General features: G+C 49.9%; 1 protein-coding gene across 5 annotated transcripts in view; it reads right to left on the bottom strand.

Annotated features, from left to right (window-relative positions):
• LOC144732639 (plastin-3-like) overlaps positions 1 to 27,674 on the bottom strand; it is a 77,982-nt gene that overhangs the window by 10,140 nt on the left and 40,168 nt on the right. For 4 of the 5 annotated variants that reach the window (XM_078614143.1, XM_078614145.1, XM_078614144.1 and 1 more), the window contains 8 exons: positions 9,941 to 10,044; positions 9,212 to 9,375; positions 6,115 to 6,244; positions 5,654 to 5,786; positions 5,090 to 5,171; positions 4,503 to 4,668; positions 3,294 to 3,436; positions 374 to 469 (listed from right to left, as the gene is read on the bottom strand). In XM_078614143.1, coding sequence (XP_078470269.1) covers positions 374 to 469; positions 3,294 to 3,436; positions 4,503 to 4,668; positions 5,090 to 5,171; positions 5,654 to 5,786; positions 6,115 to 6,244; positions 9,212 to 9,375; positions 9,941 to 10,007 — 981 coding nt within the window. In that variant the 5' untranslated portion in view covers positions 10,008 to 10,044. Of the gene's footprint in view, positions 1 to 373; positions 470 to 3,293; positions 3,437 to 4,502; positions 4,669 to 5,089; positions 5,172 to 5,653; positions 5,787 to 6,114; positions 6,245 to 9,211; positions 9,376 to 9,940; positions 10,045 to 25,614; positions 25,730 to 27,674 lie in introns of those variants that run through there. The other variant, XM_078614147.1, reaches the window with a different exon arrangement.

The following is a 27,674-nucleotide window of genomic DNA, read 5'->3' as shown; positions in this document are numbered from 1 at the left end:
GTGGTGAACTCGGCAATGGCAGTGGAGGAGGCTGCTGCATCATGGCTGCACAGTCAGATGCAACACGTGGCAGCTTAATTACATTGGCCATGTCGGGTGGAGGAGGGTGCATGGCACACATTTTACTTAGACCCGTAAAACATTTATGAATCGCATACGAATCGTTTCTCCGGCCAACGGACGTGACCAACCTTTCCTGGGCAAAGCAACGAGTGAGGATCGAAGTGCTCTCCACAAATGTAAAGTCTGAGGTGGCACGAGGTGCTGGGATGAAGAGAGGGGAAGGGGGAGGGATGGAGGCAGGGGAAGGGGAGGGAGGGAACGGAGGGAGGGGACGGAGGGAGGGGACATAGGGAGGGAGGGAGGGGCTCACATTGAACCCAGAGAAGTCGATGTCCACTCGCGGCTGACCCTCCTTGTCCCCCTTCGGCGCAATCTGGTTGAGCAGGTGGAAGTACGCCCGCGAGTCCTGGGGGTCAAGAGGTCGAGAGGTTAAGCGGTGTTGAGTCCCCTATAAATTTGAATCCGTCTGCTTACATAATGGCGTGCACACACACACACGTGCAAATCCCCACCGGTTGCGAGCACCGTGAAGGAATTGGTGACCACTTAGTGCAGTGCGTACGCAGCATGCGTTTGCGTTTACAAAGCGTGTGTCTGCACGTGGCGTTGTGTTTTATACGGTGTGTGTTGTGCGTACGTGTACGAGTGTACATAGTGTGTGCACATGCTGTGTATGCCATGTACGCATGCCGTGTAGGTGGTGTATAAAATGTTCACGCGCGTGTTATTTGCCCTAACAGTCTGTTAAAACTATATATACGGGGTTCTTTGTCTTTGTGTATTTGTACGTCGTGTGGGTCCCGTATATATTCATGTTGTGGGTGCACAGAAGTGTACATTTGTTGAACATTTTCTGCCCGCTTACCAATTTAAAGGAAAACCTCACAGCAAGGAAATAGGAGGAGAGAGATGACACTGAGGGTGCAGTAGTGTCAAGACAGATGAACAGTGATTCAAGCTCAGTGGGAAGAGATGGCATGGCTGACGAGACATCAATAATTAATAAATGTTTCCCTTAATAGGCTACCTCTGTCGGATAGTGTATGTGTGCGCGCGTGTGTGGGGATGTGCGTGTGTGGGGATGTGTGTGTGTGTGTGGGAGTGGCAGTGTAGCGGTTAGCACACTGCGCTTCGAACCTGGCGACCCGAGTTCAATTTCCGCTCATGGCCAACACCAGTAACAATTATCTGAACCGGTCCTGGGCCTCCCCGAGGTCAACTCAGCCTCTAATGTGTACGTGGTGCTGTGTGTAACCAGGCTTGCGTGAACGTGCTTCTGGATGCAAAATTGCACGCTCGGCGTTTGCCAGATATTCCGAGGGGGGGGGGGGCGTGGAGGGCGGCGAAACGCACGCACGCAAGCAAGGGGGAGCAGGACGGCCGTCGACAGGGCCGGCACGCCATACCTTGATGGCGTTGCAAAAGTCAGCCACCGTCTGGGCATTAGGAGCCAGACAGAGTCCCCCGGGAAAGCAGCGGAGGGAAATTGGAGAAGAGGTGAGCACAGGAAGGCCCCCGGGCACACACGGGGTAAACAAGAGCGGGGGCACGCACACGGCGAGAGCCAGCGAGCGCTCCGAGAGCCAGCAAGCACCTCTTCCCCCCCCACTCGCCCCACGCAGGGTTGGTTCCCAGCTGTTTAAGTGAGACGCGAATGAATGGCGTTCATTTTAAAGAGTGTTCACTTTGTACGACCAGTTTATAGTGTAGTTTGTATTTATCTCAACACATTCATCAACAACGTTGTGGGCCTTAAAAAAAAAAATAAAGTACATAATCATTAACGGCCTTTCTTCACGGCCCTGCCGTTTTGTTTTTTTCGTCAAGGGCCGTTTCCCAAAACGTCACCAATTTTAGATTATTTTCTTTTAAGGCCACACAGTAATGTTGATGTGTTGTTGACGAGTATGTTGAGTTGTTGTTCTTGTTGTTGCTGCAAACTGTGCTTGTGCACCACTGCCATCGCAGCAGCAGCAGTATCACCAAACAATACTACATGTTGTCAGTTCGTCCAAGGCTAAAACATTTGTGTGGCATTTTAGCAACATTAACTGGCAAATTGCAAAAAACTAACTGGCCATAAAAGATGTGGCTAACACACACACACGCGGCTTACACCCTATAAATATTTGACGCCGTGCAGCGAGCGGACGTTATGTCCCTTTGGGAACTGCCCAGCGAGTTCACCGGGCGGCAGCGGAGGACGCACCGAAGCCCTGTGGCCTTCGTGACAAGAAGCACCGAGCACAATGTTATCCAGCCACTCGATACGCGTTCAATCAATATGACATCGGGACCTCCATAACGTCCCTCGTCATCGCTTGAAGTCACGCAAAGCCCCTTTGGACCGGTGCGCTTCACCTGCAACAATGCGAAATCAACCCCCGATGAATCTTGGAGAGCTGACTGGAGTTCAAAAGAACTCGCAAACACCTCGTGAAAGACCCAACGCAGAAGATCCCTGGTTTTAATATTCTGCGAAGCTCATGGTCCACCTCGAAACCGCGTTCGCACAAACCACGACAAATGCGGATACCCGATGCACAAACGGAAAATTACAAACTCTCTGGCACTTGACTTGGGGTCATCCAGAACAGACTGAACAACATATAACGACGCAATGCCAAATACATGAATACGAAGGAGAAATGACAGCAAGACACTCCGCTGTTCCTCACACGACTATCTGGCTTGAGACCACCTGAATGGGACCGTGCGGTTGTCGCTGTGCATCGACATCGGCCGTAAGGAAGTAGAAGAAGACACGCAGCAGACTTTGAAAACGTGACCAGCAAAATACAACCCTAAAAAAAACTAAAACTATTTTTATTTGACCAGAAGGCCCACTGAGCTACATAGCTCTTTTTCAGACGTGACCTGCCCATAATTGATAGCTCAACGGAGTGGCTTATTTGATGGAATTTATCGCAGACAAATACTTTCAACGCATGTTTCTAAATGTGGAGGCAAGAACCGGAAGGCCCGGAGAAAAATCCACGCGGCCATGGGAAGAGAGACATGCAAACTCCAAATATACAACAGACGTCAGGGTCGGAATGGAACCCACGACCTCCTCCTGCATACCAGGCGAGGGAGTTAACACCTCATCACCCACTACGGCGCCCAGAACACCGGCCGTTCGGCGCGAATTGGGGGGCAGAAGAGAGGGTAACGGCGTAGCGACGGTAGCTGTCCGTGCGAGAGCGCCTGACCCAAGCACCAACGCTCACCTTGATGTCTGAGGAAAAGTTGGAGATCTTGTTCCAGCCGGCATTCTCCAGGTGGTGGTTGACCCAGCGGAGGAGCAGCTCCTCGGGAGAGAGCTTCATGAGCTCCTCCAGGCTCTCGCCGTCACGCAGCAGGGCGATGAGGGCTGCGCGCGCACACGTCGTTGGATAAATACTCAAAAATGCACCCCCTCCACTGTGTAGCCCACACCGGATGCTGGGGCAAGTGATGTCAGTGAGCACCTAGCAGGATCGGCACGGCGCACGAGGCGGCGCTGTGGACAGGACCAAACTCGGCTGCCATTGCCTTTCACGTGGTGACGTTTACACACCGCACCCAGTACTGATACAAGTGACAGAGGGGTGGGTGAGTTAGTCACGAGAGGTGGGTGAGAGGGCAGGTGTAAGGGGTGAGTGAGTGAGTGAGTGGGGTGGGTGAGTGGCTGTGAGTAGGAGTGGCGGGTGAGTGGGAAGGTGAGTGAGAGGGGTGAGCGAGTGGGGTGGGTGAGTGAATGGGGTGGGTCGCTGTGAGTGTAAGTGGAGAGTGGTAGAGCCAAGTGGCTCACCCTCGTTGTGGGCGAGTAAGAGTGGTGAGTGAGAGGGGTGAGTGAGAGTGGTGAGTGGCGGTGAGTGGCTGAGCGAGGTGGCTCACCCTCATTATGCATGAGTGAGAGGGTTGAGTGAGTTGTGAGTGAGTGGTGGTGAGTAACAGTGGTGAGTGGAGGTGAGTGGCTGAGCGAGGTGGCTCACCGTCATTGCGCATGAGTGAGTGGTGAGTGAAGAATGGTGAGTGGTGGCGAGTGAGAGTGGTGAGTGGAGATGAGTGGCTGCGCGAGGTGGCTCACCCTCGTTGCGCGTGAGTGAGTGGTGAGTGTTGGTGAGTGAAGAGTGGTGAGTGGTGGTGAGTGAAGAGTGGTGAGTGAGAGCGGTGAGTGGAGGTGAGTGGCTGAGCGAGGTGGCTCACCCTCGTTGTGGGCGAGTGAGAGTGGTGAGTGAGAGTGGCGAGTGAGAGGGGTGAGTGAGTGGTGGTGAGTGAAGAGTGGTGAGTGGTGGTGAGTGGCGGTGAGTGGCTGAGCGAGGTGGCTCACCCTCGTTGTGGGCGAGTGAGAGTGGTGAGTGAGAGTGGCGAGTGAGAGGGGTGAGTGAGTGGTGGTGAGTGAAGAGTGGTGAGTGGTGGTGAGTGGCGGTGAGTGGCTGAGCGAGGTGGCTCACCCTCGTTGCGCGTGAGCTCGATGTCTGCGAAGAGGCCGATCTTGATGATCTGCCACAGCAGGCCCAGCACCAGGTGGGGCTTGCCCTCGCGCAGATCCTCCGCGCCGATGTTCACCACGTGGCAGCCGATCGCCGATGCCGAGTTCAGCGCCAGGTTCAGGTTCTCCTGCGGGGGGGACGAGCGGCGGTCAGCAGTGCAGAGACTCCCGGTCAGCGCACGGCGCACGGCACACGGCACCAGCACCAGCACGAGCACACAGTACTTAGCACCAGCACACAGCACCAATCACATACTACATGGCGCTCAGCACAAGCACACAGTACTAGCACCAAGCACATAGTACACAGCACCAGCACACGGCACATAACACACAGCACTAACACATAGTACACAGCACTAGCACACAGCACAAGCAGCAAGAACACAGCACTAACACCAAGCAAAAAGCACGCAGCAGACAGTGTGCCGCACACAACACCAGCATTTAGCAGCAGCAAACAGCACACAGCAAACAGCGCACAGCACTCGCACTGAGCACAGAGCGCTGACGACAGAGGCACGACGGCCCGGCACCAAGGACACGGACCTGGATGGTGAATGGAGTGAGCTTCTTCTTGTTGATGGTCCTCTCGTCAATGGTGTCCGGCACCGAGTGGTTGATCATCTTACTGGAGAACACAGCAGGACACGCACACTTCACTCCGCTGCACATCGACTGAGCTACCGCTATCAACGTAACTATTATAATTATTATAATAAAACAGGTGTACCCCGATACCGATATACAATCACTTGCTTGACAAAGCTTTGCTACGACGTTCGTCAGAAATGAAACGCTTTTTTTGGTTTACACCTCGTTTTGATTCGTTATTACTCGTGGTGGCCCACAGGGGGAGGGGGGGGGGGAGGCAGGCGCTCCGTGTGCCCCCTCCCTCGACATCGTGCGAGAGTCTCCATCAGGAGGGAGTTCCACAAAATGGGGAGGGGGGCACCAAAGCAAACGCCCGGATCATCCCAAAAATGCAACCAAGATCAGTCCCAATATTGTTCTTGCTGCTGCTGCTGCTGGTAGGTGCTACGGGCGAGAGGGACTGGCCGTGACGGCGGTGCTGGTGGCTGCCACCTGGAGGCCGTGCTGCGGCGCTCTCACCAGAGGACGATGCCGTCGCCCATGGCCTGGAAGAGCGCCTCCGTGTTGGGGTTGGTTGGCAACACGTGCCGGCAGTCCGGGTCCGACTCCAGGGCCTTGTTGATCCAATTCACAAACGCAAACTTCTCTTCCTCTGCACCGTACGCCCGCCACACAAGCACACGGAGTGAGCGCGCAATAAAGAGGTGCCCGCGTGGTTACAGGGTGTAGGAGAAAACATTGATTAAAAAGTCTATTTAATTAAGTAGAACGTGTTGTCTATATTTATTTAAAGTTGCGCATTTTGATGTGACGTCACATTTCTCAAACCACCCCCCCCCCCTCATCACACATCGTCACAAATGTCTCACCCCCCCCCCCCCACTAGGTGCATGACGTCATTTATGGACGGCCCCTTTGTCTAGCGCCAGAGTATAGCGCGAGGGCGACGGTGATTGTCGTCGACGCGGACAGGAGCGCACCAGAGTAGGAGTGCTGCGTCCCAGCGCTGGACAGCTCCGACAGGCCACCCATGGCACAGATGCCCTCCTTCTTGTTGATGGCCCGGCGGAACGTCTTGCTCACCTCGCTGCTCTTCAGCCCGTGGAAGATCTGGCAGAGGGAGAAGGCAAGTTCACAGTCGCCCGCTCAAACGCAACGGACCTCTCTAAAAAGGGTTGAATTCGCGGACACCCAGCATGAATAGCTGGAAAAATCGGGGAGAAAGGAGATGGGATGGACTCTGGATACTACACCACCCTGCCTTGCACATGGCGACCGTTCTGTTCTGTTTCATTACATTATTCATCCCCCCACTCCCCCTTAGATACGCTGCTCGTGGTCGTGACCCCTACCGTGGTAGGGCAGCTAGCCTGGACACTCCTTCGTTCACTAATCTTGAGGGTGCATTAAGCCTGGCCTGTTACACGTTATCTGTTGTTTTTCCCTCATTTTATAAATCCCCATTGGATTCTGGGTAAGACCCACCGAGCTGTACAGCTCTTTTTTTGGAAGCGACCTGGCCACAAATGATAGTTCAACGAATTGGCTAATCACGTGGAAATTTATTGATTCAAAATATGGAGGGAAAACCGAAGGACCCAGAGAAACATCCATGTGACCACGGGGAGAGAGACACGTAAACTCCAAATATACAGGCATCAGTCAGGATCGAACCCACGACCTCCTGTATAGCAGGCGAGGTAGTTAACATCTCGCCACCGTGGCGCCCTAAATCAACGCGTGGTCTAATCAACGCATGGTCACAAGCCCAGCGTCCATAAAACGCAACAAAACCAGGCCATCAACTGTAACGACACAATGACGTTGATCGTAAAAATGCAGGCGAGTTCAAAATAGTTTTCATACATCCAAATAGAATGAATATAATTGTGCTATTTTCCATTTAAAAAATAAGAATATAGCACGCCTCCACTTTTAACATTGACAGTACATTCATTTAAAACACATTTCACATAAAGGCGTTCACAGGAATGGAGCTTATGCCATGTGCTGCGATGAGGCTTATGTCCTTGCAATAGCACATTGGTTATACATTGTTTACTTACACAGCACAGCAGCTCACAACAAAGCACACGTTGTCACCACACAAACAAATCGTGGCTTTAGTCGCGAAGGTTAAGCCTGGGACTGACCGGCGGCCGGAGAGAAGCTCCATACTCCGGTACAGAATAGATAAGCGGACGATACTTCTCCTTCCCATGTCAAGAATCAGAATCTTTTTTTATCCTGCAGAAATCCGGTGAGCTAAGAAGCTCTTTCTCACAGATGTCCGTTTGCCCACATACAAAACAGAAGTATCTGTTACACTATCCATCAGCCGCACGGCCTTCTGAGAGTGCAATTTCCAGCAGTATTGTTTCAAGACAAGCAAACTCTGGACCGGTTTCGACACGCAGTGTCTCATCGGCAGTCAGGCTCGCATGAATCAATGCTGGTGAACTTCAGTACAGGTGAACACCATCGTGCTGGTACAGGATGGAGTTCACCCGTGACTGGAATGAGGTGTATGAACAAGCAGCGTTTAGACAAAACACATGCAGGGGACAACGAACCGGAGAATACGCAACAGAAAAGGCAGCTGGGTTTGGAGTAAAAACATCGTGGCATGAACTGGTTTCCAAAGAAGGCATCACTTGAGACCCAATAATATTTTATATGTGTACGACAGGTTTCCCTCGCTCTATGCAGGTTCTGGTTGTGCGATTACACGCCATATATACGGCTAACCTATTTCTACCCAAATTTCACTATTCTTATTACCGTTTAAATTCACTCTTCATGTAGCTATGCGGTCGGAAGCAGCACAATATTGTGTACTCTGTGTACTGTTTACTGCGTGTGTACTGCGTGTGCACTGTTTGTTCTGCGTGTGTACTGTACGGTGTGTGTATTTTGTGTACTGCGTGCGTACTGTGTGTGTGTACTGCGTGTACTGTGTATGTGTGTACTGCGTGTACTGTGTGTGTGTGTACTGCGTGTACTGCGTGCGTACTGTGTGTGTGTGTACTGCGTGCGTACTGTGCGTGTGTGTACTGTGTGTACTGTGTGTGTGTGTACTGCGTGTACTGTGTGTGTGTGTACTGCGTGCGTACTGTCTGTGTGTGTACTGCGTGCGTACTGTCTGTGTGTGTACTGCGTGTACTGTGTGTGTACTGCGTGCGTACTGTGCACGCTACTCAGCAGGCAGCTGCCTCCTCGTGCGCGCTTCTTTTTGAAAGCATCTACCACTGTGACTACCACCGCGCAGAGCGAGGGAAACCTGCAGTTGTTGCGTTCGTCAAATTGCTCTCGCGAGCGTCTCTTTTGCACGTTGCAGAGGAAGCCAGGGTGCCAAGGTAACACCGGGCAGGAAATGACACTCAAGCTCTGCACGACACACGAGCTTACGTGCGGCTCTTCACCTCCTCTAGAGGCAGCGCCTCTTTGCCCAGCAGGCGAGTGTCTGGCACACACCGGGAACCTGCGTGAGCGCCAGCCCACCCCCCCAGCATCAACGTCACCCGGCGGTCGCTCTACCACAAGCTCGACCCCGTTAGCTCTTAGCGTCCCTCGTATGTCGCAAATATCTTTGTTTCGTCATCCATTCAGCCTGGCTTAGAGGGGATTTGAGGTGTGGCTCCACGCCTCCCGAGTTCTCGCAGGAACATCATGAAATATGCATGCTATGAATTGTGTTTATGATTATTATTATTGTCATTAAGGGAGCCCTTTGGCTTTTACTCAAATGCAAATAACGAGCAGGCGACAGCCAGAGTGAGGTGGCTGTCACCCGATGTGGCTGGTTGTATAATTACCGACGAAACGTCGTACTCGAATTGTAAATGTTGTGGGCTTACTCTCCAACACACCGGTGTGCTGTGCTAGTAATGGATTGCCACCTTTTGTTTACGTGACAAACCTTACTAATTGGCTGTGTCGGGTGGTGGCGGGTTTAACAACCCATACTGCACCGACATCACGCGAAATGTAGCCATACCTCCCACCCCCTCTTTCCCCCCACCCCCCCTTCCCCGCCACCCCCCCCTTCCCCCCCCCCCCCCATCGCCGAATCCTTACCGACACAAACTCCTCGAAGCTGATCTTGCCGTCCCGGTTGGTGTCGCTTTCGGACATGAGGTGGGTGATGATCTCGCGCACCTTGTAGCCCGGCAGCGGCAGATTGGCCTCCTTAAAGAGCTCCTGCAGCTCATAGTCATTGACGTAGCCACTGCCGTCCAGGTCTAGGAGCACGGGAGAAGCGATTTAGGGCACAGAACCCAGCAGTGTTCTTCACTCATCTTCACTCATAAGGGGCACCGCGGTGGCGAGACATCGCCTGGTATGCAGGAGGTCATGGGTTCGATGGCGACCCTGACGATGCTTGTATATCTGGATTTTCTCTCCACATTTGGAATTAACATCACGCGTTTAGAGTATTTGGCTGCAATAAATTTCCACGTGATAAGCCACTTCGTTGAGCTATCATTTGTGGCCAGGTCGCTTCCAAAAAAAGAGCAATATAGCTCAGTGGGCCTTACCTAGTAAAACAGAAAATAGCAGCCAAATACTCGAAATGCATGTCAATTCCAAACGTAGAGGGAAAAGCCCGGAGGACACGGAGAAAAATCCACGCGACCACGGGGAGAGAAAGACACGCAAACTCCAAATATAGAGGCGTTGGGGTTGGGATCGACCTCCTGTATACCAGGCGAGGTAGTTAACATCTCCGAGCCACCGAGGCACATGACGAACGGCGCGACTGAACCCTGTCCCGCTGCGATTGCACGCACGCAAGCACTCACTCACCAACTTTGGAGAACGCCTCCCGAAGCTCCTCCAAGTCGTCCTTGGAGATGACTGCCTTCTTTGCCATCCTGCTGCTGCTGCTACTGCTGCTCCACTACTCTGCACTGCACGCACGAACACGGGACACGGACATTGCTCGTTCAGCCTGAGGGCCAGGGTTGCTGTTTCACGAGTTACCCTTAAAGTTCATGTAATTCCCCGCTCAAATTATTGTTGTTGCGTACGGCGGCAATATGTTCAGGAGCTCGATAGTTTGTTGCCAACCCCCCGCACCTCCGATTAGCAAGGTTGGCTACGTACGTTCAGAAAAAAGTTCAACATACAGACAATGTAAGGGTCTTCTGGCCACGAGTTGATGTTGTTATTCTATTCTTCCTCCGTTGAAGGAGTTACAGACCACAGTCTATTACTATATGGTTCACAGTTTACTAAATGGTCCAGCTTAAAAAAGGCAGTAGTGGAGAATCCTCATTCCTACGACAGGGGGAGTGGCAGGGGGCAGCAGGTCTATCCATAGGACAACCATTGTGAACTTCTGCACCAATTGGTACACATGTAGTGACATCGCGGATGTCACTGTGTAATATCGGCTCGAGAGAGGCACGGCGTGCAATGTATTGACATCACGGACACCACGTGTATGTGGGTGCAGTACCGGCCCAGGAGGGGCTTGGTGAGCGCTGACCGACAGTGCTGGATGGCACCACGCTCTGCGTGCAGTGCCGACCCCTACAGGATGGGGTGTCAGGGTGCCGGCCAAGGGAAGAGGGTTACGATAGGCCGTGGCACTCTGGTTGACCCTAGATGACACGTGACCGGTAAAGTCTACACAGGGCCCCCCAGGTGGGGGCTAGGGGTGGTCACATGTCAGGGTCGAGATTCTGCTCAAGGATTCTAGAAGGTGGTCGTGGCTAAGGGCGGAGCCAGCCACGCCACAGAGGATATAAGTCGGGTCTCCGAGAGGGACCGGCTGCTGTTGTTCGTCCTGAAGAATCTACGTTCTACGTCCTACGTGAGTCACCAACACGTGAACCGGGACCCAAGCTGTGGTCCTGTCTGTAGTAGCTAATTCCAGTGTAATTAGTGCAGTTAGCCTGGTGGTCCACCACAATCAGTTTGTTTATGTGCTAAGGTGAGTACTCCGTGTGTTGGTTTAATAAATGTGTTGCCTCCAAGAAGTACGCCTGCAACTCAGTTGAACTCACTACACATTTTATCAACGCGGGAGAGATGATGAGCCGACTCATCCCACCTCCAACCAGGATTTGAACTCGTAACCTTCTGGTTGTGGGCCGCTCGGTCTACCATGGAGCCACCTGGCCGGCTAAAGCTGCAGTAGACCAGCATTTGCCTCCCCATGCTGGTGGTAACAAAGGCAAAGATCCCCTATATAGCCTTTAACAGACTGTTGGGTTAAGTGCTGTTAGCGAGCAGCTATGAAGGCGGAACGGTACCCGAGGGGGTGGGTGGCCAACACGCCGCCCGACCGCCTTTGTCTCCCCAAGCGGCGATGTTTACACACTGCACCAGATACTCATGTAAGGCCGTGTCGGCCTAAGGGAGGCCTAGGACCGGTTCAGGCAATCGTCACTGGTGGTGTCCATGAGCAGGAATCGAACTCTGGTGGCCGGGTTCGTAGCGCAGTGAACTGCAGTGTGTGGTAACACACACACCAGAAACTCATTCTATACTCTGGGTCACCCAGGACAAGTTGCAATACTAATTACTTCCGATTCTGATTAACACTGATGTAAAACTATCCATGCTAACACAGGCTAACATGCGAAGCTGTCATATACATACAACACTTCACGTACGACAGCTGCAATTAATCACTGGCAGGTGCTAATTAGGCAAGTTAGTGATGTGCTGCTTCATTCACGTAAATTGCTTAATAGACGGCAGTGAGTTGCGCGCGTGAAAACAATTTATTTACAATATTACTGGTAGGAACCTTCTGGTTACACCAGCCCACAGGGGATTATTGTGTCCGTCCGTCGTGCAGGGAGGGGCTGGCTGAGGAGGGAGGGGCTGGGTGGGGAGGGGCTGGGTGGGGAAGGTGGAGCTGGGTGGGGAGGGGAGGGTGGGGAGGGGCTGGGTGGGGAGGGTGGGGCTGGGTGGGGAGGGGCTGGTCACCCCGTGGTGCCCTTATAAAACTCAACGTTTAACCTACTCACGCCGGCTTGTGCCCGCCCTCACAGTCGGCCATATTTGCGGAATACACCACGCCGCCGTTGACCCTGGCCATTGACCGAGCAACCAAACGTTCCTACCAGCTCTCTCCGCAGGAATGTGTTTGCAAATTACCATATATGAAGTTCATAAGCGAACGTCACACTCGAGCTAACGAAGCAAACTAGAATGTATAAACAGGGTAGAAAAATCAGAGAAATTACACAAACAAAACTGTCAAATTTAAACAAAACAAGGAATGGATTCCTGAATCGACTCACGATCCACTCACTGCTGTGCCCAATCACTACCCCCAAGCTGTAATGTAACACGTGGCCACCCCACTTGATGAATGCGAGTGGGGGGACATGACTTGTGGTTGAATCCAGCACAGTCCGTGCAGGCCAACGCGCTCGAGCAATCGGCTAATGACATCGTTGGTCGCAAATTTAATTCTGGGCAATGTTCAAATTCATCGGCAATTTCTCGCCCGATAAGGCTGCACCATTTGGTGGTGAGTCTACAGTAGTTGTCATTTGGAAAGACTGGGGATGCTGTCATAGACAAATGGAATTGCCACCACTGGCTCAGGGCTGACAATGGAAATAAGGGCCACACAATGCTGAGACGACGGGAAAATAAAAAAATTTGCCCAATTAGGCGGAGTACGAATTCTCACTGAACGAAAGTAGAGTTCTCACAGCTGTGCCCCAAGCCGTGACCCGGTCTGCCAGAGACCCACAATGATCCCACAGTAACCGCACGCCGACCCCACAGATAGCAGCTGAACGCAGATTGCAGCACCCCGCAAACCCAACGGGCGCCATGGGACGACGTCACCCGTGCCGGGGGTTGTGCAGCGTGAGACCGCCGACGCCCCCATCGCAACACCATGTGTGCGTGCGAGGCTTAACGGCGAAACGTGGGGCAGATCCGTCAACACCGCGGACTCCAAACTGCATTGAAAACGAACGTCTCACATGAACTCGTGGGAAACGTGAAACGGGCAACAGCCGTTCTGAAAACCCATGCAACGCACGGGGAAGCATCATTCCATACGAACGAAACTGTCCCCTTCCCTGCTGTACTGCCGTCTCCTAGCGAGCCAGGGTACGACTCCTCGGCACTCACTGGAAGGGAGTTTCACAACATTCGAGCAGCGATCCATCAACCCTCGCCTCCACTGCTGTATTAATGGCCATGTGCAAAGCCACCAGAAAATGCAACAAAAACAACCAAAAAGATCGTGGGCGGTGACTTGACCGAGCGGTATCGTGTTCTGCCGCTTCTTACAGATGATGTTGATGGTTCGGGACCCACGGCCACCCTGGTTAACACTGGGGGGTGTTCTACCCAAAGGTTCGTCTGTGACGTCATTCAAAAGGGAGTAGGGCACACGTGCCGGAGTCGTGGTACAGATTTGCCAAATAAATAAAAAACTTTAAGTGCCCGCAAATTACATGCGGCGATTATCGCCTCCCCCTATAATCCTACCCACACTCGGCGGGTGTCTGCGAAATGTATCGCCTTCTTTCGTAATAGCCTCGCGCGCTGTTAAGTATGGGGCGAATACAAAATGTACCCAATTATTTTACGAGATTCAAATGTCAGCCAAGGTGAACTTGGCCCCTTCATGCCTCCAAGGTCAGACACGTGAGCGTCAGCTGCTGAGGCTGCGGCACCCATTGGATGGAAATTGTAGTGATTGTCCCTTGGCATAGGAATGTGGTATTTTCACCAATGTTTCAGATCATCTTTCAGTAAAGATGAGCACTGATTAAAACTATTCTAGGCACGAGGAACATGTATTACAAGCTGGGTACTGTGCGCCTAAAGCACGCAGTCACAGTTAAATATATTACAGTAAATTATTACATAATTACATTTAAACTCTTCATAAGCCAAGTCCACACTTGAGCACACAGTTACGTAACCTGGTTGTGTACATCACGCAACCAGTTGCTTACAGCAGATACTCGACTATCAAGCAACAATACGCTCAAGCGATCGTCACGTGCTGCACATTCGTGAACTGTGATTGGTCGTAGCGATGCCGAATGCGCCACTTAATTTAGAAGTTCTCGAAATTACTCGCAGGCGATTTAAGTTGCGCGACGATTGCGCAAGCGATTTGGTTTGCGCAACTGCTTGGCTTGGTTCAGGTGTGGAGCCGGCTGGCTTTATACCCGTTCGATGGGCGTGGGGTAGTGTAAGGTAGATACTCTTAGTTTTTTCGGTAAAGTCACGTAGGTAAAAAATGAAATTAAAATTAATAAAAATAAAATAATAAAAATCACGACGTTTCGGAGGCAACACAAGTCTCCGTCATCAGGTGGGACCGTCACAGGCAGGGAACTCTTCATAAGCCAAGTCCACACTTGATACAGCAAATCTGGCTGTGACGGTCCCACCTGATGACGGAGACTTGTGTTGCCTCCGAAACGTCGTGATTTTTTTTATTAATTTCATTTTTTACCTACGTGACTTTACCGAAAAAACTAAGAGTATGAATCCTTGCAGTCACGAAAGCTTCAAATCTAGAATTAGTGTAAGGTAGGCCAATTCGCAGATTAGAGGACTCCTCCTTGCACGGTCAACAAATTACAGCATTCCCTCGTTATTCGCGAAATTGATACCCCAGCTTTTGGCCATCCGCGAATCGCATCTGGAACTCTACACGACTGCATCGACGGAGAGAAAGAAAGTGGTGAGATAAAGTGATGAGAGAGATGTGACGAGAGAGAAGGTGGTGCGATAATAGATTCCGTAGACCAATATCGTTATCGACTAAATTTGCAATTCACGAGCATCTCCAGTAGGTATCCCTCGCGAACGAGGCAATACTGTACACCAGTCATGACCAGTGGGTAGATTATAGAGATGGGAAGAGCCAGATAACAGGAGAAATGTGATAAGACCAACACAAACTGGTACAGATGTAGTTTAACATACGTATGTTATATTAATAGCAGAACGGAAGCCATTAAAATGGGTTCATATGGCAGACATCTTCACAAAAATAGGGTTAAAATTCCACATTTTATTTCTTGGGATGTTCACGTAAAAGATGGCATGATGATGTAGCTTTGAACATGTCTGATATTTCGAATGAATAAGTTCAGCAACCCGCTCTAATTTATCATAATTTTTATAATTCTACTCACACCCACTGATGAGAATGACCCAAGAAAAACAATTTGAGACTTTATTCAGAATGGGAAATGTAACTTTACCAAACTCTTCTGAATATAGGAAATGATGCACGGTTTGCTCACGATTGCGACACTCCACTCTCCACCCACACCTCCGATTCCGATTAGCGCGGTTGGCTACATACGGTGTGACAGAAGTTCAACATACGTGCACACATCCGCGAGCTGACTTTATAAAGCCTCCAGATCAACCTTGGACTTCGCTTTTGAAATGTCTGAGTTTGTGCCATTCATTCAGCGCACCCGTAAGCCGAGCAGCTGGGCTCTTACCGAGCAGTCGGCCTACCTGCTGAGAAACATTTTTTTTATTCTACCAGGTAAGGTAAGGCCCAACTCTTTTTCAGAAGTGACCTGGCTATCACAAACGATAAGCTCAACAAAGTGGCTTATCATGTGGAAATGTATAGCAGCCAAATACTCTCAAGCGCATGTGGAGGGAAAAAGTGGAGAACCCGGCGAAAAATCCACGCGACTACGGGGAGAGAGAGAGAGAGGCACGCAAACTCCAAATATACAGGCGTCAGGGTCGGAATCGAACCCACGACGTCCTGTATACCAGGCGAGGTGGTTAACATCTCGCCACCGAGGCGTCCCATCTCGCCATGGCCCGCTTCTTGAGCAGCAGCTGCTGCAAAGAGAACCCTACAGTGCACCGACGTCCACGCAACCTCAACGACGTAGTGACAAGTGAGCGAGCATCACGCTAAACACGTTGGTGACAGCTGCACAATAATATTGCGAGCCTCCAGGCACCGCCGCCGCAAGTCCGGTCGTCGGGGATTGCAAATCCTTGGGTTTTTAAAGCATGGGCAGAAAGATTGTTTCTGTCCTGACGAGGCGATGGGCAGTGTTTGCTGCTGCTGCTGTCTCAGCATCCCTATCAACCCTGTCGGGCTGAAAGAGCGATCGCCGCCTGGTCAGTACGTGGTCGATGTCTCTTCGAGCATTGGCAGTCATTTGAGATTCATGTGGCTATCCTTCAGAGCACACCGAGCCAAAAATCGAAAAGATAATCCGACGGCGTCACACACAATTACCGACGCATTGAAGTAAGAATGTTGAAAGAATTGTTCAAATGTTAAACAGTTTTTTCGTATTAAATTTAATATTTCTGCTATTTATTCGTTTTTAGTTTCATTCGTGATTGTTGTTGCTGAACGTCTACTGCAGTGACTTGTACAGTGTTTTGAGATCCTTGATGAAAGGGGGCTTTGTATCCTGAATCATTGTGATTATTACACAGCCGTGAGAGCTGGCAATAGCGACAGTACATTAGATCCAGGACTCGTTTATTTACGGGATTCACAGCTTACAGAAAGATTCTCAGATACCCTGGTGCATTCTGGTCGCAGGATTCGCAGATAATCACAGAAATGGAAGAGTGTTACATCTTGGGACGTGAGTGCAGCGGCGAAACACCGGGGGGGTCCCGGATTTCTCATAGTTCCCACCGCCTCCCTCTGCTGCTGCCGATTGTTGCCCGGCACTGTGGTGGAGTAGCATTGGAACCAGACAGATGGCGTTTCTCTGCCTGCCACGTGCCGCGATTGGCTGCAGGAAGGCGCTACAGGAACATTTCCGCGAAGGACGCTGCTACCACTGTGACCGGGACAACATCAGCTCCGGTCTCTCACTGCTCTGACCCTGCACGACACAACCGCAATCTCTGCACAACCACAGTCACTCTCAAGCACGATCACTACACAAACACAACCACTATATATAAACTAACATCACACTCAATCACTATACAATCACGATATAAACACAATCACTATTTAACCACTGTCACTCTCCAAATACCGATTTAAAGCTTTCGTGACTGCAGGGATTCATCTTCTTGGTTCTTTCGGTAAAGTCACGTAGAAGGGAAATAATAAAATAATAAAAAGAAAACATAATAAAATAATTCTCACGACGAAGACATTCAGACGCTGTCTTCCCGACAGACCTGTTCTTCACCTGAGGACGGCTGCTTGCGTTGTGGCCGAAACGTCGTGAGAATTATTTTATTATGTTTTATTTTTATGATTTTATTATTTCCCTTCTACGTGACTTTACCGAAAGAACCAAGCAGATGAATCTCCAAATACCCTTTCGACTGCTAGTCAGGGCGAAGAGCTGGAGTCTGTTACTGCTCGTGTTATGGCTATGGTCTGGGCTACAGCGCTCGGGTATCTGCTGGGACTGTGGTGTGTGTGTCCGTGTTGATGCGAGTGTGAGGATTACGGTTTGTGCTCGGATTAGGGGTAGAGCGCGGGATATGGCCACAATTACCTTTAATGTGAGGCTATGCTGGGGATTAGTGATAGGATTAGTATTATTACCAGGGCTAGTTCAGGCTAGGGTTAGTTTATTGGGAAGGCGAGGATTCGGGTGAGGGCTATTGTCCATCAGTTAAACGATACATTAATTCCTCCCTTCAATTGATCGATTGCGATGGGTCTGTACGCCTCTTCGATGTATCGGCCCGGTTGTATTTGTAGTTGAGGATTTTCGCTGCCTTAAGTCCTTGTGCATTAAAGAAAGACCTAATTTTTTTTAATATATATTTTTTAAATGCACATTCAGATGCATCTTTGATTTAATTCACAATACTAGCCTCCGGCTCAATTCAAGCACTGTTGCACCCCGATCGTGAAAACACCCACACACCATGCAATACCCCCTGTCAGCACAAAGTCTATCATCACCGTGCAGTTAAGACTGTGACAAACTCAGTGCAAGTCAATTCCTGCAGTAACCCAAACACAGATGCTAAGTTGGGACAGGTGGCAACCCTTAATGGGTGGGTGGGTCATTGGGGGAATTAATTGGTGGGTAAGTTACTGAGTAATTAGGCAAATGAGTGAGTGCTAGGGTTGTTACCATTTCCACAGACCAAACCCTCAGTCTATCATCAACCGTGCAGTGTTGTGTAAAAAAGTTCAACACAGCAATACTGCTACCAGACCTTGATAGAAATGTATGTGTGTTGAACTTCCTTCGCACCGTACGTGGACAACCGTGCTAATCAGAGGTACGGGGCAAGGACAACAAACTAAACACAACAACAACAAGCAGTTCTATATAAATTCGTTTTCTAAATAAATTCCTGCGCCTCCCGAAACACAGAGACGCCACCAGCTGGAAGCCCCGAGCACCACACATTTACCACCACGACCACTCCCGCTCCGCTCTCCACATCGTATCTTGTGTCTGTGCTGCTAGCAGAGGGAGTCGCTGCCAGAGCAGCTGCGTGGACCTGAGCAGTGCAAGCATTTTTCCGCTTGCCATGGGCAGGAAGTTCACGCGAGAGTTCACGCGACGAAGTTCACATGACAAAGTTCACGCAATGGTTTGACCCCGAAGCAGTTTTGCTTTGATTTTGATAAAGACTCCTGGTTCTACAAGTACATACCAGATTGTCCAGGTGGGTGTAAAGTTGTACTCGGACAGAATAGCACATTGTTACCACAGATAGCACTGGAAATTGAACCACGTGGACAGCAGTGCTTACAAGAATGCTTCTACACGCGAGGCAGTGACGACTCCACTGGAGATGAGTCCAGAGGATGAAGCCAGCACGGTATAACTTGCTGTGATTGCCCAATGAGCTATTTGATAAGGCCATTATAGGCCGCTCCTACGTGCTGTCCCATCTCTCGTCCCAGTTCAACGTTATTTAGTTGGACCAGGTGAGAACTCAAGATACCACGATGGTCTCATTTTGCAAGCGTGACCTCGTGTGCCAGTAGGGGGCGATGATTGATACGTATAACCCCAATTGAATGACGTATGGGGATCTTTTATGTCCGATGTTAAGTAGACGGTGCGTGGTATTATTACATTATTACACCAGCGGTAATCATTTAATCAGAGCGGCCGCTGGATTTGAACCATGAACTTCTGCAACAAAGGACGAATGCGCTAACTACTAGGCCATGTTACCGCAAAGACCCGTCCTAAACGGATCCTTTATTTAACTTAAGTAAATTAAGAAGACAATCAATATACCTCCGCCGCATATCTGTTCCACGAGATGATCGCACATGGGACTAGAGTTTCCTCCCCATAAACGCTCATTAGATGGAGTTGGCCAAGCATGCCACTACAGGACCCACAGAGCTTGGGCAACTTCTGATGCCTGTTCTGGCTGCCTTCCCGCATTACCGGTGGCCTCCCGCGGCTACATGCGAAAAAATGCGCGTCATAAATTCTATTTGGGTCGCCACGGTCACCAGATGTTAACGACCTCGCCTGGTATACAGGAATTCATGTTCTTTGGGTCTTTCGGTAAAGTCACGTGGATGGTTCAAAGGAAATAACAGAAAATTACGACTTTTCGATGACAACACAAGCGATCGTCATCAGGAGGTAAGAGGAGGAAAGCTGCTGAATGCAGACTGTTTTATAGGGTGTAGTCCTAAGGTCATAAACGAAGTGGGCATGGTTAGTGATGTTAATGTGAGAAATTAGCATGTTAATGTAAGATCAGAGAGCGGCATCCTCGACGAGTGCACGGGTGCAGGGATTAATCTTCTTGGTTCTTTCGGTAAAGTCACGTAGAATGGAAATAATAAAATAATAAAAATAAAACATAATCAAATAATTCTCACGACGTTTCGGCCACAACGCAAGCAGCCGTCCTCAGGTGGAGAACAGGTCTGTCGAGAAGATTATTTTATTATGTTCTATTTTTATTATTTTATTATTTCCCTTCTACGTGACTTTACCGAAAGAACCAAGAAGATTATCTCCAGTTGTCGCCAATGTTTTCATGGAAAAATTAGAGACAGATGCCATCCAGGCATCCACGCTACGTCCGTCCTTGTGGAAGAGGTACACGTAGATGATGCGTTCGTCATCTGGCCACATGGCCGACCAGCTCTGAACCAATTACTCAACCACATCAATTACATACACCCAGCCATCAAATTCACCATGGAAGTGGAAAAGGATGGCAAGCTTCAATTCTTGGATGTTTTAATCAAAAAGAGACCAGATGGCCCAATGGGACACTGTGTCTACAGGAAAGCCACCCATACGGATGCCTACCAAAAACCTGACTCCCACCACTATCCATCCCAGAAGAATTCCCTCATCAAAACTCTACACCATAGAGCTCGATGCATTTCTGACGATCATCACCTAGCCAGTGAACTGGAACACGTACACCAAGCTCGCAAGATGAATGGATATTCAGACTACACAATCCATAAAGCTATCACCCCAACCGTTGGGAAAGAACCATCTGAGGACCCAATCCAAACCATCACCTTGCCATACATAGCAGGGGTCACCAAAAATACTTCCAAAATCATGAACAAACACAAGATCCAGGTTTGATTTAACACAATACATAAATTCGTGATCTGATTCCATCTGTGAAGGATGTGATCCCTGACATACAAACTAAGCTGTGTCTGGGGCAGGAGTTACATTGGGGAAACATAAGGCAGATCTGAAACACGGTAGGACCAATACCTCAGCTGTGGCTGATCATTGTTTTAATGCGGTGGGCTCACACGAAATTTATTTTTCTATGACGAAGGTACTTTGCAAACCCACTGGCTATCAACAAAGATTCGTTCATGAAGCCATCCATATATATAGACACATACACAATTTCAACCGAGAAGATGGGTACAAACGTAGCAATCATTGGAAGGACGTTATGAACCAGTTTAAGTCATAACTGGCTGTGATGTTCCCTTCCTGCCACCTTCCGATGTAAAGAAAAAATTCCCCGTGGCTTCGGCTCTCCGATTTCACATAAGCAGGTTGAATTTCTCACGCCAACGTGGGCACCAATGGACACCGACCTCTGCGTAAAGGTGGCTCTCTGATCTTACATTGACACGCTCATCTCTCACATTAACATTCTAATCTCTCACATTAACACACTAATCTCTCACATTAACACACTAATCTCTCACATTAACATTCTAATCTCTCACATTAACACAGCCACCCGTGCACCCGTCGCGGACGCCGCTCTCTGATCTTACATTAACATGCTCATTTCTCACATTAACATCACTCGCCCCGCCAACTTCGTTTATGACCCTCGGACTACACCCTATAAAACAGTCTGCATTCAGCAGCTTTCCTCCGCTTTCCTCCTGATGACGATCGTTTGTGTGGTCAACGAAACGTCGTAGTTTTTGGTTATTTTCTTTGAACCATCTACGTGACTTTACCGAAAAAACCAAAGATTATGAATTCCTGCAGTCACGAAAGCTTTAAGTCAAGATTTGGTATACAAGAGTTTGTGGGTTGAATCCCGACTCTAACGCCTGTATATTTGGAGTTTGCGTGTTCTCCGGGTCCTCCGGTTTTTCCCTCCACATTTAGAATCAACAAGCAATCAGAGTATTTGGCTGCTACAAATTTCCAAGTGATGATAAGTCACTTCGTTGAACTATCATTTGTGGCCAGGTCGCTTCTGAAAAAAAGCGATATATCTCTGTGGGCCTTACCTGGTAAAATAAACAAAAATGCTTAGTTTAAAAAGTTTAGTTTACTGAAGCCGTATTTTGGAATGTAATTTGCATGAATGACGATGCTATATACAATTAGAACAGTGCCACCATGATCTCAGTGACGCTGGTGCAGCATTGGCACAAACACAAGAGCCTGCTGAACCACCCAGTCTATTGCGTATGCTGGCCTCAGCAAGAAGCTCCCTCTGACACTAAGCTAAGCCGACAGGCGAACTGCCGGTTAAGATGCGAGGAAAAGCCTGGATTGAGGCTAAATGTGTGATACACGCAAACACACACACACAGCGAGAGAGCTTCCCACACACGCTTGCAAGTTCGTGCTCTGCACGCGAACCCCCCAGTGCAAGTGACTTCCTGCTCAAAATGAGCATCGACGCATTGGTGCTCGGCAAAGACGGTCGCCGCATTGCGCGTTTTCAGATGCGCTTCTGTGGCCGCCTGGAATGCTCTTCCTTCCGATATTAGGAAGCTCACTGGAGCTATGCACTTTTAAATCATCGAGATTTAAAACTCCTTTCTTTAGAACTACTTTTTGTGTTTAGTTTGTTTGGGTTTCCCCCGCAACTCCGATTAGCGGGGTTGGCTACGTACGGTGCAAAACAAGTTCAAGAAAAGTACATCCATCTTCGTTTGAAAAGCTCTGAGCCAGTGGGTGGAAATGCCACGTTCCTATGGCGTGGGGGCGAGTCTATCTACAGGACAACCACTGTTGACTTCCTCACAAAGCCCTGCTTTATTTTATTGACCGCGAAGGGCTGATGGGCCGAGTCAGCTGAGCAACGTGGCAGTCACGTCTCCGCCACAACCCCCAGAGGCGTGTCGTCTCTTTATCCCACCGATCCTCGCCTTCGTGACATGCCACAGTAGTGGGACGCAATAGAAAAAAACATCACACCACATTCAGTCCCAAAACTCGTAAAGACAACGCGTTGTTACTTTCGTAAATTAACGTCAAAACATTGTAGGACTCGTCAACATCACAGCGGGCGTCCAAATAAAATCAAGCAGACATTGAACACCATTACATCTAGAGAGATATTTATACTGTATATTACATGACGGCATGCACGATTGAATGCCTTGTTCTAAAATTGGATTTCCTCTCTGGGGCAACACTACGGAAGGGTTACGTGTATTATACTGTGTGCGCTAATAGTCTATCACACCAGGCGAGATGCGTCATGCGACTCAACATCGTTTAAACAAGGTGGACAGGGTAACCAATTTAATAACATTGTTTATTGATTGGGTCATAAAGGGGTTTCAGAAATAATTATTTTTAATACTTTTCAATCCCAAATCGCAAAATCATACGCTGCTTAACAGCATAATAATGATGTTACCATCATAATAATGATGTTATCATTATTATTATTCTGCTTGTTTACCCAAGAAATCCTCACTGTCACTCAACTTTTTTTCAGGAGGGTCCTGCCATGCAATACTCCGTCGTGGGCGGTGCTGCTGCTGCTACTGCTGCTGTGTGCGATCCTAATCGAGTGATTTGGAGGCAATAGTTTGAGCATTGGGATGGTTTTGCCCAGTGGAGTAAAACTGGAGAACCCAGAGGAAACCCATTCGACTACGTACGGTGTGAAAAAAGTTCAACATCCATACAAACTCCACACAGAGAAGGGGTCCAAGTTGGGAACCAATCAAGACCCCACTTGCCAAGGCCGCCCATAGAGAGGTGCAGGGTCTGTGGCAAATCCCACCGTGTTGCCCCCCGGAAGTATTACATCCGACACCGTGGCATCGAAACATGGGGCCCCCCACCGCGTGGGGCCCTGGGCAGTCGCCATACCACCCTAGGGTAACAAGTGTTACCACTGTGCCAATCCCTGCCAACCAAAGGTTACGACACCCACAGCATTAGATGCTGTGATGCCGCTGATGAGAAACGCTGCAGCTTTGCCGTCTTCCATAACGGGCTCATTCATCTTCGCCATCGCCGTCCCCAAATAATAAAGGCGAGTTCCTTGGCAACTTCACATACGCCAGCCACCTCAATGGGCTCACACCTGGTTAAATAATGCGCATGAATGATTGGACTATTGCACAGACGCACGCACACACACACGCGCGTACGCGCAGGAATCACTTATATTGACTAAATTCTATTTCCTTGAATAATCTGCTTTGACTGAAGCTGCCGTGAACAGGTCTAAAGGGCCCAAAACGTCGAGCGGCCAGCAACAAACAGGACTTAGCTAAAGGGTTATAACAATAAGCCGATTGATAGCAAAAGGCCTCCTTTCCAAGTACGAACTGAAAGGAATGAAGCAAGACGAACGTGGTATTTAGCAAGCCGGTGGCGCTGGAAGGAGAGATTTACAAGTTCTCTACAGACAGCGCCGGGTGGCCAGACTGTGTAAAACTGTCCACACCGTGCAAAGTGACTCAGCGGCAAGCAAGCAAGCAAGCTGGCCATGAACGCTGCCAGCTATTCTAACTAACTACATTTTTTTATTTTACAAGGTGAGGGCCCGCCGAGCTAAAAATATATTTTTCAGAAGCGATCTGGCCACAAACGACATCTCAACAAAGTGGCATATCATCATGTGGAAATTTATAGCAGCAGCCAAATACTCTAAATTTACAGCAGCCATATATTAGTGGTTGGAATGGCCCCTGGGATACGGGAGGAGCGAGGAGCAAGCGTCAAGTCTGTACTTCGGCGAGCTGGTTTCGCCGACGGAGACGTTACCGGGATTCAGCGCCGCAGCAGCAGCAGCGGTGGCAGCTTAGGGAGAGGGGGGGGAATGGTCCTGGGAAGCAGTCCCCTAGCACAACAGCTGGTACAGCCACCGGTAGAGGGAAATAGCAGCAGCAGCAACAGCAGCAGCAGCAACAGCAGCAGCAGCAGCAGCAGCAACAGCAGCAGCAGCAACAGCAGCAGCAGCAACAGCAGCAGCAGCAACAGCAGCAGCAGCAACAGCAGCAGCAGCAGCAACAGCAGCAGCAGCAGCAGCAACAGCAGCAGCAGCAGCAACAGCAGCAGCAGCAACAGCAGCAGCAGCAGCAACAGCAGCAGCAGCAACAGCAGCAGGAGCCGTACTCACAGCACGCCCGGCCCCCACACCCCTGCACTCCCTCCGCCCCATGTGGCCTGTCTGGATTCCTGCGCCGTGATGCAACACGCCTCAACACAGACATCCGCACGAACCCACACGAACAAACACACCAAGACGCTGCACGAACACGCACACATCCCACACACACTCCCATCCTAACAGACGCACATAATTTCCTGTACTAACTTACAAAGATGCCCCATGTAGCCTTAACAGACCGTTGGGGCAAGTGCTGTTCGCGAGCACCTATGAAGGCCAGCACGGCACACGACGGGGTGGGTGGCCAGCACCACGCCCGTCCGCCTTTGTTTCCCTAGTGGCGATGTTTACACACCGCACCAGGTACTCATTTGAGGCCGAGTAGACCTAGGGGAGGCCCAAGACCGGTTCAGATAATCGTCACTGGTGTTGACTGTAAGCGGGAATCCAGCCCAGGTTCGTAACGCATGTGGCGCTAACCGCTACACCACCACTCGAACAAACACGCACTCCCCCATGCTAACAGACACACACAAACACTGCCTGTACTTGACGTACACACAGAACGTCACCTGCATGAACACAAACGTGTGCACGGCGACGTCGTGTGCCCACGCCCTATTTTCATGCAAAACACCGCCGCGTTTACCCGAACACACAGAAGGAACGAGGCCGGGATTCAGACGCGTGGCACGCGGGCACGCGGTCAATACAACTCTAAAACCTCAACGCTTCAACCACGAGAGACCCACCTCGGATCGCTCCGGCGAATGCCGATGTTTGCCGCACGTCTCAAAGCGTCGTCTGTCCGTTTGTCAGCCAGCTCGTTGCGCCGTGTGCTTCTTACTTCCACTCAGACCACACCCCCCGTGGTTGAGGCAGCGCACACACACACACACCTGTGTGCCTTTGTGACGTCAGAGGGGACAAGCAAGCAATTGTGTTTGCCTGCTGTGAGGAAGATCCAACGCTAAGCCGGGCAGTGAAATGGCTGCACGGAAAACTTGCACTTGGTCTTCACAAATCGGCAGGAATGTGCGTACAGTTTTTGTGCAATTTCTTACCGCTATACTGTACTTTACTTATCGTCATCTAGTTATTTGAGCGACTTGCTTACCTTTTCTCTATCTTGCTCCGATATCGTGTTTTGTACTGTTTGTTGATGTAACTCGCTGGATGTCTGTGAAAATGAGCTTCAGAGCTCATCGGATTCCTCCTGCAGTCTCAATAAAGTTTCAGATCCTGAGGTTTGTGAACCCATCTATCTACAGCGACCTTTGATCTTTATCCCCATCCCCTTGTACATAACACGTAGCTCCTCCAGCCTTCTCTCACATTATCGAACACGCGTAACAAAGATGAACTGGCCAGATTTATTTGTCCAACTCACATTTGCTGGAAATAGATTTGGGTCGAGGAATGAGTCGTATAAATAGGGTATTATGACATTCATATAAATTATAATCTTTTCTATCGTCTGACAATATGTTCACGAGCTGGATGCCAACGTCGAGGTCCGCTCGCCACGACGAGAGGGCTTCAGGACAGAGTTCGTGTCCTTTTGCGATTCCTCCGTTGAAAGAGCGCAGACTACGAGGGTTTACGACAGAAACGATGGGCTGGGTAAACTTCCACTTTCGTGCAAAAACAAATCCCTCTGGGAAATGTACGGAGCACAAGGCTAGACGGGCAGCCAAGGGTACACACGGAATGTTAACAATGTTCAACAGTGTGTCTATCTGTGCACGCTTTGACCAATCGCGACAGTGCGTGCACGAGCCCGTAACTCGAGTGGCGCAAAACTCACTCGCACGCCTACATGCGGCTTGCAGATAAGTGTCTCTGCGCGGCTTGATAAAAAAAAACCTGAGATAGAGAACAGAGAGCAAACATGAAATGTGCCGCTATCAGCAATTACCCGACTATTGAAAGTCAATGTATCTGGTGATACTGCTGGATGCTGCGGCTGCGCTGGCAGTGGTGCACGAGCACTATGAATGAATAAAAACTCATTCGTCAACAAAATTGCGTGGACTTCTTAAGAATATTTGGTATATTTTTGGCGTTTCGTGCAGTGGCCCTTCTTCATGGCACATCAAGGCAATCGGTTTTTTGCCACATATAATTGTCGACGAGAAACGTGTTGAGTTTTAGTATTGATCATTTCTCTAGCCTACGTCCTCCTAAATGTTTCTGCTTGCGTTACCCATTGTCTCGCTTGCCCGACTTTCAAGCCATTGAAAGTTAACAAACTTTCAGCGTGTTTAACAAGGAGTGGTGTTACTCCGTCAAAACTCATTGACGGCGCGTGAATTTCTTTGTAATGAGTTGTCACGTGCTCTTGTTTGGGGGACGTGTTAGTTTTCCCCACCCCACAATTAACTTTTAGGCCAGCAAACCGCTCCCTACGATGACGCACAACGCTGGACCATCGACCATCATTGGTCCTGGATCAATGGACTCTCTCGCTGGGTGCCGTAAATTATCTTTCGCAATCTTTGACAAAAACAAATCTTCAAATTACTTTTACAGGGAAGGGGTTGAGAGAGGTTCAAGATCATCCACACGGTTGTCTCTGCGGACTACCCCGGCAAGATTTGTGGCACTCTTCCCAAATTTGACTGCACGAGTCTCTTTGTTCCAGGGCATGAAATCGGCCGGCAGTGATGGCGCACGGGACGCGTACCAGAAACGCATCCCCAAGAACACACGAAACGCACGCCCAAACATTTGGTCAAGAAACACGGCCGCGGCGAGCGGGGGGATGAGCGACGCAGGAAACCGGCCGTCAGAGTCACTGACCGACCCAACT

Source organism: Lampetra planeri, chromosome 43, assembly GCF_965212315.1.
Source record: "Lampetra planeri chromosome 43, kcLamPlan1.2.h2, whole genome shotgun sequence".
Lineage (NCBI taxonomy): Eukaryota > Metazoa > Chordata > Hyperoartia > Petromyzontiformes > Petromyzontidae > Lampetra > Lampetra planeri.
Note: the sequence above shows the minus strand (reverse complement) of the source record. Positions and strands in the feature narration are given on the sequence as shown.